The 17,247-nt window shown below is 37.6% G+C and overlaps 1 protein-coding gene across 1 annotated transcript in view; it reads left to right on the forward strand.

The window, feature by feature from the left end:
• Positions 1-17,247, forward strand: part of RAPGEF5 (Rap guanine nucleotide exchange factor 5) — a 242,022-nt gene that overhangs the window by 79,672 nt on the left and 145,103 nt on the right. Inside the window, exon 7 of the mRNA XM_025380367.1 lies at positions 9,947-9,995. Coding sequence (XP_025236152.1) covers positions 9,947-9,995 — 49 coding nt within the window. The remainder of the gene's footprint in view (positions 1-9,946; positions 9,996-17,247) is intronic.

The raw sequence follows: 17,247 nt of genomic DNA on the forward strand, positions 1-17,247 counted from the left end.
CACAGCAGTTCTCTTTTGAATGTCAGAAGCTGCCAGGGCACAGCTACTTAAGTTGATTGATACCTCTGACGTTTCAAAGTGAATTTTGAAATCTGAAGTCTGTCCTTCATACATTTATAAAGGCTTCAGAATTCTGTAGAAATCTAAAAGTTCATTTTTAAAGTCAAGTCTGAAAAAGCACTTTAGGCACTGTTTACAACTTTTCACTGAAATGCTTCAGCCTCTTTTATGCTTGTTGCAATGGGACTGGGCTAGGTAGGTGAAATATAATAAATGGAGGAAATACTGATTGTGAAAGAGTTTATAATTTAGGTGGAAGAAGCGGCTTAAACATATGCAATATTAAAGCAATTAAAGACTGGATATGTCCTTGCTTCTGTCATTCAGCTCAACTATATTCTAATTATGTGATGAGGATGATAATAGCTAACACTCAAATAGCACTTACTCTGTGTCGGATCAATTAGTCCCGATGATTTATATATGTTAATTCATCTAAATCTTACAACAATCCTATGAGGTAAAGGACTGTGACTCCACCCCACCAAGGAAACTACAGCTTCTCTCAAGGTTGGCATAAAATAATTAGAGATTTCGTACTCTTGTTTTAGATTTTTGGATCTTGGGTTCTGAATCTTGTTCTTCCAGGAGGCTTCACTTGTTAGCAGTTTTTATGCATAGAATTTCTAGTTAGAAACAGTCTTCACCAATCTGAGTTTATCCCAGTATCAGTCTTTGTAATGTAACATCCCTACAAGTTTCTACAGGAATCTGTCCCTACAAATGAGAGATTGCTACCGTAGAAGATCCCTAGAATGTCTGGGACTTGACTGTTGATGTAGTTACATAATTGCTATAGTTTATAATCTTACCTCCAAAGGGCACAATGATTGGGAAAATGTATGTATGGAATGGTGTGTAACATAGAATAAAAGACATAGTAAAAAGGCATGAGTTTAAAATTATGTTATGGCTTTGAAGATGCTTTATTAAATAAACTGTATCATGAAAATTCACCTGAGAATCATTTATGAGCTTTTAGTAGATTGAATAATACACTGGGTCTGCCAGAAAACAGTAAGAAAAGTAACTTGAGACATAAAAATTAAAATTTTAATGATGTAAACATAATGTTTTATTTATTACAAAAAAATTAAAATGTCTAACAGACTTATTCCCTTAAAATACATTTTATATATGAATTTTTATTTATCAGGAAATTCATGTTGATCAGCAGTTAGGGCTTCAGAGAAATTACCAATCAGAGGTTTTAAGAGCAGCTTTGAAAACTGAAGACACACATACACCTGCTCTTTTGAAAAGATGTTAGTGTCGTTAGCTTGCCCTTCTCAGAGTTCTTGTAAACATCTGTAGTTTCTCCTGTTGTTTGTACCATGAAATTCATGAGATTTCCACAACAAGAAATGGTTTCCCACAGTTTTTTTTTTTTTTTTTTAATCTATTCATTCAGATTTGCACCACCTCTATCTCTGTCAGGTGGATTAGATGGCTGTAACATCACCAACTATTCAACTGCAGGCTGACAGATGTCACCAACTCCCAGGTGACATGAACAACCCCCACGGTCTCCAAAGAGAACATGCTTGTTCTCTTTTGATAGTGGGGTGATTAGGAAATGAGATATTCTTAAAACAAATCTTTGAAAATTCCTTAGGGCACTTCTGATATATACCTTCCCATGGAAAGCATCTCCTATTGAATCTCACAAATTCAATAGACCATTTCCACTGTGGACAGTTCTGGGTATTTGAAAGTTCTTACAGTGAGCTAAAACATATCCTTTTGCAACTTCTCTCCGTTGGTCTGAATTTCAACCTCAGACTTTGAAATACTTGAAGTTAATGATCATGTTCCCCCTACACCTTCTCAGTAACAACTGTAAACATTTTACTTGTGTTCTTGATCACAAACATATGTACCAGGAACGGTGCCAGGAGTCAGGGTCATAATGATGAATAAAGGAGTCCATTTCAGTGGGCTTATAAACTAGTTTTGGAGCCCTCCAGCAAAAGAGGAGATTTCATTAGAGTGTGATAAGTGCTATAATTGAAACAAGTATAGAGTGCTATTGGAGTATAAACAGGATTTCACACAGGAGAGGTGAGTGACACTCAGGAGAAGATGGTACCTAAGTTGGGATCTGAAGGGCAAGTACGTGACAGCCACACAGGTGGGGAGGTGGGGAGGCATTCCAGACAGAATATGTGAAAAGGCCTGGGGCAAAGAGAGAGCACAGTCCATCTAGGGAATTGCAAATGCGATATTTTAATAAGCTTGGAGCATGGATTTCGGAAGGAGGAATGGAGATAGAGATGATACTGAAGACCAGACCAGAAGAACACTATATATGCAGTATCAGACATTGAACTCTGTCATAGTCTCATGGAGAAATCTTTGAAGAGTTCTTTGGGAAAAGGTATAATATTATAAAATTTATATTTTAGGATAATTTAGTCTGACTGAAGAGTAGAGAATGATATGGGATGGAGAGAGAAAAATTAGAGACAGAGGCCTGAGTAGGAGACAGTGATGGGCTGAGCTAAATCAGGGATACCTTACTTCCTGATTTGGGACTGTGGTGTCTGATGGTGCCATTCATGGAGCAGATTTGTGGAGTGTAGCGGAAGTGGTAAAAAAGTGACTTCGGTCTGGGTTCAGTGGCTCACTCCTGTAATCCTAGCACTTTAGGGGGCTGAGGCAGGAGAACTGCTTGAGCCTAGGAATTTAAGACCAGTCTGGGCAACATAGCAATTTGTCATCTCTACAAATAATAAAAAAATTAGCCAGGCATGGTGGTATGTGCCTGTCTTCTCAGCTACTCGGGAAACTGAGGCAGGAGAATCACTTGAGCCCTGGTCATGGAGGTTGCAGTGAGCCATGATTGGACCACTGCCCTCCAGCCTGGGTGACAGAGTGAGACCCAGTCTCAAAAAAAGAAAAAGTGAACTCACCTTTGGAAATGTTGAGTTTGAGCCACTAAGTGGGACTTTCAGGTCTGGAAGGTAGATGGCTGTGGGGATCTAGGGCTGAGGAAATATGGGCTGGAAATGCAAATATAATTGGAGTCATGTGAGTGAATAGAAAGAGAAGAAGGTCAAGAGGGTTGAGGATAAATCACTAAGGCATTTCAAAGTCTTTGTAAAAGGCAGAGGAGAAGGGGAGCCTTTGGAGAAGAGAAGCAGTAGCCAGAGAGGAAGGAGAAAACCTGGAGCATGGGATACCATGAAATCCCAATGGTTAAGAAAAAGGGAGTGAGTAATAGTCAAATCGTGCAGAGAGGATGAGGTAAATGAGGATGGCTGTGTTCGTCAAGTTGAGCTACAAGGAGGTGACTATCTTCTGGCCATTCTCCTGTGGATACTGTCTACTCCTCATGGACCTTAACAAAACTGAATACAATCCAGATATTGATCTTTCTGGAGTCCATTTTTTTTGTGTGACCTGAATGTCATACCTCTAGCAATATTCCTAAAAACAGTGTTATCCATTGTAAGTAATCCAACTCCCATTAACTCATAGTATACTTGTACTCAACTATCAGATCTTTTTAATGTGAACCTCTATCACATTAGGTGTATGCGTAGCAGACTTAATAGACGTTTAAAATCTGTAGAAGACTTTATTCCAGTTCATTTTGTTAGTTTCAGATCACTTCTACATATATTAGTCTTTAAATGGCCAGCTATTATCTCAGTTACAATAAAGTTAATATGCATATTTGTTTGCATTAAACAAGTCTATTTAAGTGATTTAAAAGATACCCCGAAGTGCCTTGAAACAGATGAGTAAGGATAGATACATTTTATCATCACAGCATGCTTAACAAATACCTGTTTGATGTGATGACAGCAGTTATTGGGGAAATAACTATCTGTTAAATAAACTATTTGTTGGAGAACAGTAGTTTCTTGGCTGGGCATGGTGGCTCATGCCTGCAATCCCAGCACTTTGGGAGGCTGAGATGGGCAGATCACTTGAGGTCAGGGGTTTAAGACCAGCCTGGACAACATTGTGAAATTCAACATTGAAATTCCAGTACAAAAACATACAAACAAATTAGCTGGGCATGGTGGCAGGCGTGTAGTCCCAGCTACTCAGGAGGCTGAGGTGGGAGGATTGCTTGACCCTAGAAGGCAGAGGTTATGGTAAGCTGAGATCGTACCACTGCACTCCAGCCTGGGTGACAGAGCGAAACCTTGTCTCGAAAAAATAAGAAAATAAAAAATAAAAGTACAATTATTAAGAAGCATATTTATTTATTTTTTCTAGAATTCCTGAAGTCCATACTAGCTTAACATTGCATAATGGCTTAAAAGTTGTATATTTTTGGGAAGAAAACATGGAAGAATATTAGATTATGTTTCTTCTTACATTTAGTTTAGGAAATTGAGAAAAATGGGCTCTGTATTTTAAAAACATTTCTATTATGGCATCAAAATTTAAATGTTTCTAAGATTAATAGATTTACTAAAAGCCTTTAGGGAATTTGTGAATTGGCAATTCTATTAAAAATTAATTTGTAAGGACAAGTTATGGATTATAGTAGGGAAGGGTTGTGATAGGAAAAGCCTTTGGTAACTAAGACCTTTGCCAGTATTCCTCTGTCCTCTCAAAATGACTTTCCTTGACTTTCTTTTTTTTTTGAGACGGAGTCTCGCTCTGTTGCCCAGGCTGGAGTGCAATGGTGTGATCTCGCTCACTGCAACCTACGCCTCCCGGGTTCAAGTGATTCTCCTGCCTAGGCCTCCCTAGTAGTTGAGATTACAGATACGCGCACCATACCTGGCTAATTCTTTTGTATTTTTAGTAGAGATGGATTTCCCCATGTTTGTCAGTCTGACCTCGTGATCCACCTGCCTTGACCTCCCAAAGTGCTGGGATTACAGGCGTGAGCCACTGCGTCCAGCCCGACTTTCCTTGACTTTCTAATTGAGCTTCATACCTTGCTTTCAAGGGCCTCCTCTTCCAGGAAGCCTGCTCATGTCTTCTCAGTTAACCTCTCCCACGGAGAAACTCTCTATCACTCAGAGTTTGTATGGTCTTAGCTTTGATGCAAAACAGGTCCAGTAGCCTTTGGATTTTAAGACTGAAGGCACTATTAAAGTGCCAGAGGAAAAAGAAGACAGAATACTGGACGTAAGACTGACTCTGATTCTCACTGAATGTCAAGGCTATTTTGTGAACAGCCATGCTGGTTATCCAAGATAGAAAGCCAAAACATTTCAACACGTTTCTGACTCTAGTTTCTCATGGGTAACTAGGGGAGAGGGAAAACTTTGGGATATGTTTTATCAGTCCTTTAATCATCCTCTATTTAGACATTTACAAGGCCAAATATAACTGTCAGCTGCAAGTGTTTTGAATTGCATAGTTGTTTTATGTTGAGTAAACTATATTTTAAATTAAACTTGAAGCTTCTTAAAAAGCCTCCTTGCAATTTTCTTTGTACTTGAATAAATCTTGTCTGTCGAACTGCTACTATAGTAAGTGAATCTTATTTGATTGGATTATAGCATAATTTTATATCTAAATACAGTAAAGGCCATGTTCCTTTACAAATGAATTAAATTAGAGGAGGACAAAGTACAGACTAAAACTTCTCAGTTGAAATGAAGGTCGAAATATGGGGCCTTGGAGAAAGTAAGATACTTGTTGAATAGAGCAGTGATTTCTCACCCTGGATGCAATGGAATCACCTAGGAAGCTTGGAAACAACAACGACACTGACGCCTGGTTCTCTCCCGAGATTCTCATGTAGTTGAGGCCCAAATATCAGTATTTTTTTAAACCTCTCCAAATGATTCTAATGTGCAGTCAAGTTTGAGAACTGCTGAACTAGATGAAAACTCAAGCTATTTAAAGAAAGCTCTTCCTAGTAAGCAGACAAAAAGTAGTGACCAAATAGCAATTGGAAAAGAAGAAACATGAGAAAAAGATGAGGGAGGGAAACTTTAATGTAAAACTAGTAGAGGTTTACAGTCCCTTATTCACAGTCCTACAATATAAAAACTCTGAAAAACGAAAGTTCTTCATAACTAACTTGGTGGCAAAATAAAAAACTGAACGTATTTGGTGGCAAAACTCTAGGCTTTTTCTAGTCTTCCTTTATCCCATTTGGTTTGAATAGTAATGCATCTCATGGAAGAAATATTAATGTATCTGACTACAAGTTGCTGCCCCAGACCTCACTTAAGATACCTTTCTGAAATATGTAAAATTTTGAATTCTGAAATACATCTAGTCCCAGGGGGTTTTGAAAAGGAGTTACGGATTATAGTAGGGAAGGGTTGTGATAGGAAAAGCCAAGCTAATAATTTACTGTTTCTGTCAGATTAAGAACAATGCATTTTTTTCTAATGACCTGGGCAGGGGTTTTGTATCCTCATTGAATAGAAACAATGGCCAGTATCAGAACATGGTTCTACCTTTGGTATATTTCTCAAGCCTAACCTAACAGTGGCTCTATTTTGGGCATGGTGAGAGGAACTCAGGTTTGCCAACAACACAGTTAGATTACGGTAGAAAAATCATCATTGTCCGATAAAAGACTCTTCAGCATAACAAATGACTCCAGAATCTAGAGATTTGAAACAACGTGTATTTATTATGTTAGTACTGGGTCTGTCCCACAGACCTTGGCAGGTGGATGAAAGGAGTACTCAGACACAGGTAAGCAGTGTAAGAGCACCTAGGTGACTGCCTGGCTCTAGTGGCCAGAGAGTACCCCTGAGAAGCTGAAGCTGCTTGCTTTTATTCAGTACAGGCGCAATGCGGAAAACCTGGAGCCAACACAACCTGTAGGTAATTAACATTCATTGTTCCCCTTTCAGGGAACGTCAGGTGTACACAGATGATCAAAGGTCAATTCCCGGTCAGCATAAGTAAACAAGCTTGTTTAAGATAAATTCCCCCACAGTCCTTTGTACCTACTCCTTGCCCTCTGCCTCAGGGTTATAGAACAGCTGCCTTCACCTGTTCTCTGCCCCCGCCCCCCCCGGGCTGTGCAAAACCTTCCGACCTTTCACAAGGTTTGTGACCTTTCCCTGTAGTTTTTCGCACCACTCTGACCGATCCCCCACATGTTAGGAGTTTGGAAGCACCTTAGCTAGGTAGTTCCTGCTCAGGGTGTCTCAGGAGGTTGTGGTCAGAATGTCAGCCAGAGCCTCAGTTATTTGAAGGCTCCACTGGCACTGGAGTATGACATTCCTTTTCCAATGTCAACAGGTCCCTTATTAGCACACGAAGAAAAGTGTAGTCCCTGTTTATGTAATTCCTCAGAGTTTAAGGTTTTCAATTCAGTTTCATATAAACCTAACAATTATTTGCAAAGGCCAACTTTGAATCCTTCTAACATGTTCTGAAGACTTCTGCTGGGAGTAGCTTATGCCAAGGACATGCCTTCTCTGAGTTTTCATTGTCCTCGCTTGGGAAGTTTTTTCTCTCCCCTGGGTCCTTTCTGTATTTTCTCCTTCTGTCTTTGTATAAATAGAGTTGTCTCTTTAGCCACCTCTTGTGGGCTAATGAGTGAGTGTCAATTCCCCAGGATAATGTGAAGAAAAGGCAAACAGGTCTCTGCCTCAGTGGAGTTCCCAGCCAAAATATAGGCATTAGTCACACAACTTTAAATGATTAATTGATTGCTAGGTCATTTAAAAAAACAAAAAAGAACTGTGAAGATCCTATAGCAGCATAAAAGGGATCTTACCCAGTGTGTGCTCTGCTTGATCAGTACTTTTCCCTTTGTGTCTTGTAGGAAGACTAACCTATCTTTGGGTTTTGTTTTGTTTTGTTTTGTTTTGCCAAAACCTTTTTCCCTCCTAGTGCAGAAACATGGAAGCTATCCTACATCCTACTTTGCATAAAATACTCATATCCTCGCATGGCAGAGGTTCAGTGGATGTGGTGTAATACAGTACAGTAATCTCATTTATTTTATGTAAAAAAGTAGCCTAGGTTCTAAGTTGAACTGTGAAGTTCTTTGTGCCTTTCTCGCTGCTCATCTCTCACCCTCCCAGTGCCCTGGAAATGCTCCAGTTTTTGCTTGCTCATCTCATTCTTTCCTTTCTTTGTCAATTCTTTGAAAAGCTATAGTGTTATACATTGGTGGGTATATAATCCTTTCCTTTTCTGAGCTGTTTCTATTTTGGGCATCATTTTCTAATTGGAAAAGGAAAAACTGAGAATCCCATAAAGGGATTTCAGGTGTGGAAAATTAAAAGAGGAAGCTGGAGATGACTGGTTTTGATCCTTTGTGAACAAATTAAGTGATCTACCTCGTGCATCATTTTCCATCTTTGCCTTCTCCCTGTGTGTGTGCCACAGTGGCGTTTTCCCTGGGAGGTCATAGAATCTGGAAACCATTGACAAGACCCTTGTGAATGTTTATAATCTGCCTCTTTATCCCAACTCCAAATATTTGTGACACTGAATGAAAAAAATCCTAAAAAGGGCTGGTAATACTACAATAAACCTTACAAACAATTTAAAATATGTAAAATATGCAGTAATTGATATTTTTACTTGGATGCTTTTTAAATTTATTTGAGTACACATACCAGTACTTATAAAGGTTTTCTTGTGGTCATTCATCACTTCTGTCTGCCTCAGTACTCTTTTCCCGCTGAGTTCTTTAACTGTAAACTTTCCAACTGTGAGCATTTTCAGAGCTCAAACTCTTAAGGTTGGAGAAGAACTGATTGTCTTCTCACTGCTGTGTAATTTTCCTGAGAGAATCTTAAGGTGTCAAAGAATCAGCTAAATTAAGACTATGCGTTTTTGAATAGCTTTCACGTAGCCCATCAGGGAAAGCATGGCAATAAAGACAGTACATGGGACAGACTGCCTTCTGCAGGGGTGATAATGCCCTGGCCATTGACAAAGCAGTCCTCGGTGGAGTCTCAGGGTCTAGCATATTGCTACACTTGCCTTCCAGTAAATGAATGTAGATTACATTAATTTGAATAGCAAATCTGCAATTTAACCTTGAACTCCCTTGTTCTCCCTTTAAAGTGTCATTACTGCAACATATTCAGCTGCCTGATACCCCCATCCCTCGAAAAAAACCCGACCATCACCAGTTCCAAACACCTGAACACACAAACTTCTGAGCTTAAGAGATTGTGTCCTGAAGAGGAGAGATCTTCCTCATTATGGAATTTTTATTGATACCTTCATGTTATCTTTGAAAGTGACTGTGCTTATCTTTTTTGTCACTGTTTCGTGTTCTGCTTTGAAAATGTTTTCAAGGAAGGATTTAAGTGTTCAAAGTGGGAAAGATGAGAGTGAGATTAAGTGCTAAAAACTTTGGACAAGTAAGTAGGGTTTAAGACATTTAGGATTTTAAAGGTCATCTAGTCTATACCCATTTCACCTGCCCTATGCATTGATGACGCTTGCTTTTATGTGGCATATTATCCAAAATGGTTACTGTAAACCTGTCAGGCTTGCAGTGAACATTCATTATATTTGAGCAGAGGTCCAATTAAACCAGGATTACCTATATCAACTTTACTAGAATTTCTGTATAAACTAGCATCTTTGAGAGGTAAATAATATTTAATCTTTGTTATGGTATCATGTATATTTTAATAATTTAATTCATAATTGCATTATATCTGAATGTTATATAGTTTTTTTTTAGGTACTTCCCATCATCACAGTGTAAATACCAGTGTTTTACAATGTATACATTCTGGCAATTGTTTAACTTTTAAAAAAGTAATTCAATATGATTCTTCTAAAAGTTCCTATGCAGAGGTTTTTCCATGTACTAAAACCCAGCAAAAATAAAAAAAGTGCTGGCAGCAAACTTCGGTTTAATTGCAACAGCTCTGAATTTGGGCTGCATATCTAAAAACAAAGTACTGCTTTTGATGGCTACATTTTTCTTCTTCTAATTTGATTTTTCCCCCTAATATTTTATTAGGTGCAGAGAGAGCTAGCAGCTGTGATTGCTTTGAAAGCAAGGAAGTCTGGTAAGTTGTCTTTTTTGGGGCTGGAGGAAGATTCTAATTCTTTGGGGGTATTTCACATATCATCTGGTAGTGTGCAGTTGAGTGTATCTCAGGAAGTTGTGGTGTAGAATGCAAAGAATTATCCCCATTTGTTTTTAAAAATCATTTGTTCTACCATCAGAATAGCACAGGATGTTATATGTAGTTTTTTAAGATAAAGTGTCACTGCTTTGCTCTAATCTATTTTTGATTTCAAGAAAAAATGAAATTTAAAGTTAAAAATATGTTTGTAGCCCATTGCAACCATATAAGGATCTAGGTACATGACAAAGTAAGCCAATCACCTTGTATTATATATCTTAATGACAAAGGACAATGGATACTATAGAGGTGGTCTTTTTTATAAGGCTTTAAAAACTCAAAGTAGTTCCTTCTAAAAATAATTGAATTGCTTAATGACATTTCAAAGCAAACGTTACTCCTAGGATTGATTGATAGGCCTGATTACTCATACCTATAGGATATAATCTGTGGAAGTAACATGTGGAAAGGAAAAGGGGGCTTTCAAATACATTTTAAAGGAGAAAAACCATAGTCTGCTAGAATTCAATATGAAATGGAGACTCACTGAAGTAGAAAAATGCTTGCTTAGATGGGAGGAATGTCAGTAGGAGGCATCCTTTGCTGTTCCTCCCTTCGAAGGGAGGAGATCAGTGCTGAATGGAATGAAAATCAGAAGGGAGGTACTTCTTGGATAATGTTAAACTAGACTAAAACATTTCAGGTGGAAAGACTATGACAAAATAAAAGTGATGACCAAACTTGAAGAAATAAAATAGAATGGAAATGTCTCAGGAACACAAACTGTACATTTTATATCTTTCTTTTTCCAGTTAGAAACCGTAAGAATTTGATTTTTTCTTAGTTACTATTTGAACCAAACAGACCTTAGTGTGAATTAGCTTATTACATTCATGTTACTTTCTTTGTTGGTCTGGCAGATGTTGAGGACATAGAGACTGGAAGCTATAAAGGTACTGGGGAGGAGGATGCAAGGAATAGCAATCTTGGGTATTGAACAGCGGGTGGCCTGAATAAGGCTTCCCAGTGAACAGCATTATTTATATTTGCAGAGGTGGAGGCCAGGATAGAGAAAGGACATCAATAAAGTTTGCAGGAGGGAAATGCAAATCAAAATCACATTGAGATTTCTCCTATCCCAGCTAGAATGGCTATTATCAAAAACACAAAAAATAATAGATGCTGGCAAGAATGTGGTAAAAGGGAAACTCTCATACACTGTTGATAGGAATGTAGACTAGTACAGCCACTATGGGAAACAGTATGGAGGTTCTTCAAAAATGTAAAAATAGAACTACCATATGATTCAGCAATCCCATGGAAATGAGTATATCAAAGAGATATCTGCACTCCCGTATTTACTGCAGCACTATTCATAATAGGCAAGATGTGGAATCAACTTAAGTATGTATCAACAAATAAATGGATAAAGAAAATGTGGCACATATACACAATGAAATATTATTCAGCCATGAAAAAGAATAAAGCCTGTCGTTTGTAGGGTCATGGATAAGCCTGGAGGACATTATGTTAAGTGAAATAAGCTAGGCACAGAAAGACAAATACTACATGTTTTCACTCATATGTGGCAGCGAGAAAAGTTGATCTCATTGAGATGGAGAGTAGAATGATGGTTGCTAGAGGCTGGCAAGGGTAGGAGGGATGAAGAGTTGGTTAATGGGTACAAAAATACAGTTAGAGGAGTAAATTTTCTACTGTTCAATAGCACAGTATCGTGGCTATAGTTATCAAAAATGTATTGTATATTGCAAAATAACTAGAAAAGAAGGTTTGAAATGTTCTCAATACAAATGGTATATGTTTGAGATGATGGATATCCCAACTACCCTGATTTGATTATTACACAATATTTGCATGTATTAAAATATGTACCATGCAAATATGTACAATTATTATTTATCAAAAAAGTAACTCTATAAAAAGATTGTAGGAGGGACGGCCTAGAAATAAATTCTGCTGGAGCTGATCTTGATTCTTGGGTCATGATAAAGAGACAAGTGTATAGTCTATACAAGTTGGGATGACAGTGTCTTGAAGGATAGGATTTGATTTTTTAAATTTTCAGAATAAAGTAGAGACGTAATCAAAAACTTACAGCACGTCATTGCCAGAGAAAGAGCAAGTAAGTACAGTTAGGGAGGCTGGAGAAGGGGGTGGCTGATTTACACGGAGTGGGATGGGAAAGCCTCTGATTTGGAGATTTTTGAGCCAAGACCTAAAGTCAGTGAGAGAGAGAGCCCTGTGGCTATCCACAGAGCATTTGGACAGACACATTGCGTCAGATGGGTTTGAGAGATTGCAAGGAGGCAAGTGAATGAGGCTGAGAGAGGTAGCTTCGCAATGTCAGATGAAGAAGTTTCAACTTTCTGGAGGTGAAGGGAGATGAAGATGAGCAAGCAAGACCCATACATATTAGATTGCATAATGTCAAAGACTGGTGTGAAGTCAATTTTATTATGTTGTGATGTCACTGTATGAGATTAGCATGTCTGTTTTCCTTACTTATTTGATCAGTGGAGCTTGGAATGTGAATACAATTTTGACAAATTCTCAGGGACAGAGTAAAGTGATCTCACACACTTATACTATGATGGGGACATCAATTCATAGTTTTTCAGAAAAGCAGTTATTCAGTATATTCCAGTAACTCTATAATCCAATAGGTTTATATGACTGGAGGTCTGGCTGTAAGACATAATCAGAGTTGCATGTGAAGATTAAGATCGAAGAATATCTGTTGCATTGCTTTTTTTTTTTTTTTTAAACAAAGTAGTAACAATCCTTAATTCCCTATGATAAGGAAATAATAAAATTGATAGATCGCTGCACTGGAATATTAAACAGCTTTTAAAATGATATTTGGAAGAATTTATATAGTTATTTTTTCAGTGAAAAAAGTTGTATACAATAGCATGTATTCTCTTTTTCATGATGAAAATAGCTTCGTTTATTTTTTCTTGCTATCATAGTAGAGCATACTCATTGAAAAAATCTTTTATAATACATGAATGTATGAAGAAGAAATTTAACAGTTATGTATCATTTCACCAATATAACCACTAATACTCTTGTTTTATTTATTTCCAAACATTTTTAAATTTTAATTTAATTCTTTGTATTTTGGCTATTTCCATTTTTTTTTCTTTTTCCTTTTTTTTTTTGTTGTTGTTTTTTGAGATGGAGTCTCGCTCTGTCACCTAGGCTGGAGTGCAGTCGCGCGATTTCGGCTTACTGCAGCCTCTGCCTCCCAGGTTCAAACAATTCTCCTGCTTCAGCCTCCCTAGTAGCTGGGACTGCAGGCATGTACCACCACACCGGGCTAATTTTTGTATTTTTAGTAGAGACAGGGTTTTGCCATGTTGGCCAGGTTGGTTTTGAACTCCTGACCTTAGGTGATCCACCCGCCTCTGTCTCCCAAACTGCTGAGATTATAGGTGTGAGCCACCGCACCTTGCCACCAAACTTTTTAAAATTAATATGCAGATATTATATATTATATATTAATATGCTGCTGATTTAATAAAAGGATCATCTTATGTATGCTCTTTTGCGATAACTGTAGATTTGCACACAATTGTAATAAATAATACAGCCAGATCCAGAGTATCTTTTACGCAGGTTCCCCCAATGGTAACATTTTACAAAACTACAGTAAAGTATCACAACCAGGACATTAACATTTTCACCAACACAGAGATCCCTTATGTTGCTCCTTTATAGCTACACTGACTTTCCACTACCTCTATTTTCTTCTTAACTCCTGGCAGTGACTAATCTGTTCTCTATTTCTGTCACTTCAAAAATATTATATAAATAGAATCAGACAGTATGTAACCTGTTGAAATGGGCTCTTTTCACATGGCATGATTTTCTAAGCTTCATTCAGGTTGTTGAATATATCTATAGCTTTTTCCTTGTTTTTGTTTGTTTGTTTGTTTTGAGATAGGGTCTCACTCTGTCTCCCAGGCTGCAGTGCAGTGGCACGATCTCGGCTCACCAAGGCTAAAGCAATCTTCCCACCTCAGTCTCCTGAGTGGCTGGGAATACACCACTACACCTGGCTAATTTTGTTTATTTTTTTGTAGAGACAAGGTCTCACTATGTTGCTCAGGCTGAGTACTTTCTTTTTTATTGCTGAATAGTGTTCCGTGGCATGAATGTGCCATGATACTTTTAACCATTTACCAATTGAAGGACATCTGGGTTTCTTCCAGTTGTTTTGCTATTTTGAATGAAGCTACTACAAATATTCCTGTATAGGTTTTTTTGTATGTGTGAGCCTGTCTTCATTTCTCTGGAATAAATGCCCAGAAGTACAATTGCTGGGTTCTATGGTTATATGTTTAGGTTTTTGAGAAACAGCTAAACTATCTTTCACAGTAGCTGTGCAATTTTTACATTCTCACTGGCAATCTATAAGTGCTCCAAATTCTCTCAGATTCTCTGCATCCTTGCCAGTATTTGGTATCATTATTATTATTATTCTTATTTTTAATTTTAGCCATTCTGATAGGTGTGTAGTGATAATCTTGTCACAGTTTTTATTTGCATTTTCCTGATGGCTCGTAATGTTGATCTTCTCAAGTGCTTATTTGTCATCTGAATGTTGTTTTTGGTGAATTGTTTGTTGATGCCTTTTGCCCAATTTTTAATTGAATTGCTTGTTTTTTGATTTTTACTCTTGAGTTTTGAGAGTTCTTTATGTATTCTAGGTAGTAGTCCTTTGTTGATAAGGACTGGTTGGCAAATATTTTCTTCCAGTCTGTAACTTGATTTTTTCATCCTCTCAACAGAGTTTTTCACAGAGCAAAGGGTTTTAATTTTGATAAAGTCCAATTTATTTATTTTAATGGATTTTTTAGTGCTTTGGGGTTAAATCAAAGAACTATTTGCCTAGCTCTAGAGTCCAAATATTTTCTGTGCCTTTTCTTGCCCTAAAAGTTTTATGTTTTACATTTAAGTCCATGATCACTTTTGAGTTAGTTTTGATATAAGGTATGAGACTTAGGTCAAGTTTCTCTTTTTTTTTTTTGGCGTGAATGTTCAGTCACCTCAGCACCATTTGCTGGAAAGACCATCTTTCCTCCAGTTGCTTGTGCACCTTTGTCAAAAGTCATGTGGGCATATTTGTATGGGAGTATTTCTGAGTTCTTTGTTCTGTTCCATTGAACAGATTCCATTGGTATCCACCAATACTACAGCATTGATTGCCATAGCTATATGTAAAATGCATTTTTATAGGATTAATATTATTGTTATTATTTTTGAGACAAGGTCTTGCTCTGTTGCCTAGGCTGGAGTGCAGTGGCACAATCACGGCTCACAGCTCACAGCAGCTTTGACCTCCCAGGCTCAAGTAGTCTTCCTACTTCAGCTTCCTGAGTAGCTGGGGCTACAGGCAGGCATGTGCCACTACATGTGCCTAATTTTTAAATTTTTTTATTTCTGGTAGACAGGGGTTTTGCTATGTTGTTCAGGCTGGTCTTAAACTCCTGAGCTCAAGGTGCATGGTGATCCTCTCACCTTGGCTTCCTGCACCCAGCCTAATTTTTATATCAGCAATATAAGTTTATATGTTTTTATTAATTGTATATACTAGCAGTTTATTTACTTCTTGGTTGTACATTTAGGTTTTTAATTTTTTTTTCCATTGTAAATAATAATGGAAGAACCTGAACATATATTTTTGTACATATCTCTGTGCCCTTTTCCAATTATTTCCTTATAATAAATTACTAAAGGTGGAATAGCTAGGTGTGGACAGTGTTAAGGTTTTGTTTTTCACATTTAGGACTTTAAGTCCTCTGGAATTAATTTTATGTGTATGGCATGATGTGGAAATCAAAATGTTTTCCTTATGTTAAGCCAGCATTCACTGAATTCTTTATTAGCATTCATTGAATTCTTTGCTCACTAATCTATAATGCTTACTCCATTATATATGCAGTTTATATATGTGCTATGCTTAGATTTATTTCTGGTCTCTGTGTTCCACTGATCTATTTACCTTTCCTTGTGCTTACACTATCCTGTTTTTATTACCAATGCTTTATAATAAGACTTTAGGGGAGAGTGGGGGCATTGGATGGGTAAGACAAGTCTCCTCTTACTTTTCTTGTTCTCCCCTATAGGGATTTTTTTAAATGTGTATTCACCTTATAGATTATTACATAAATCTGACATTTTTGAGATAATGTGTTTCTATTCAATGAATATAGGATATCTTTCACTGTACAAGTCTTTGACATTTTTATTTGATATATTTTTAGGTACCTTGTGGTTTTGATTACTATTGTAAATGAACTGTTCTTTCTAATACCTTTTTTTTATTGGTCCTAAACTCTGCCTTGTGTGATGGTTCCTCAGTGTTTTTCTTTAATGAAATTTTTTTGATAGACTTTGTTTTTTAGAGCAGTTTTAGGTTCATAGCAAAATTGAATACGAAGTGCAGAGAGTTGCTCTATACCTCCTGCCCCACACATGTACAGTCTCTCCACTATGAGCATCCCACTCTGGTTTGGAATGTATGTTTTTTACAATCACTGAACCTCCATTGACATGTAGTTATCACCCAAAGTCCATAGTTTAGGGTTCACTCTTGATGTTGTACATTCTACGGGTTTGCAGAAACGTATAATGACATGTATCCACCATTATAGTGTCTTACAGAGTAGTTTTACTGCCCTAAAAATCCTGTGTGCTCCACTTACTCAACTCTATCTTCCCCTAACCCTCTACAGCCATTAATCTTTTTAAATTTTAATTTTAATTTATATTTTGAGATGGAGCTTTTGCTCTTGTTGCCCGGGCTGGAGTGAGTGCAGTGGTGTGATCTCGGCTCACTGCAACCTCTACCTTCCGATTTCAAGCAATTCTCCTGCTTCAACCTCCCGAGTAGCTGGGATTACAAGTGCCTCCCACCATGCCTGGGTAATTTTTGTATTTTTACTAGAGACGGAGTTTCACCATGTTGGGCCAGGCGTGGTGGCTCACGCCTGTAATCCCAGTACTTTGGGAGGCCGAGGTGGGTGGATCATGAGGTCAGGAGTTGAGACAACCATTAATCTTTTTACTCTCTCCATAGTTTTGTCTTTTCCATAATGTCATATGGTTGGAATAGTATAAATCATAGCCTTTTCACACTGGCCTCTTTTACTTAGTAATATGCATT

This window comes from Theropithecus gelada, chromosome 3, assembly GCF_003255815.1.
Source record: "Theropithecus gelada isolate Dixy chromosome 3, Tgel_1.0, whole genome shotgun sequence".
In the NCBI taxonomy this organism is placed as follows: Eukaryota; Metazoa; Chordata; class Mammalia; order Primates; family Cercopithecidae; genus Theropithecus; species Theropithecus gelada.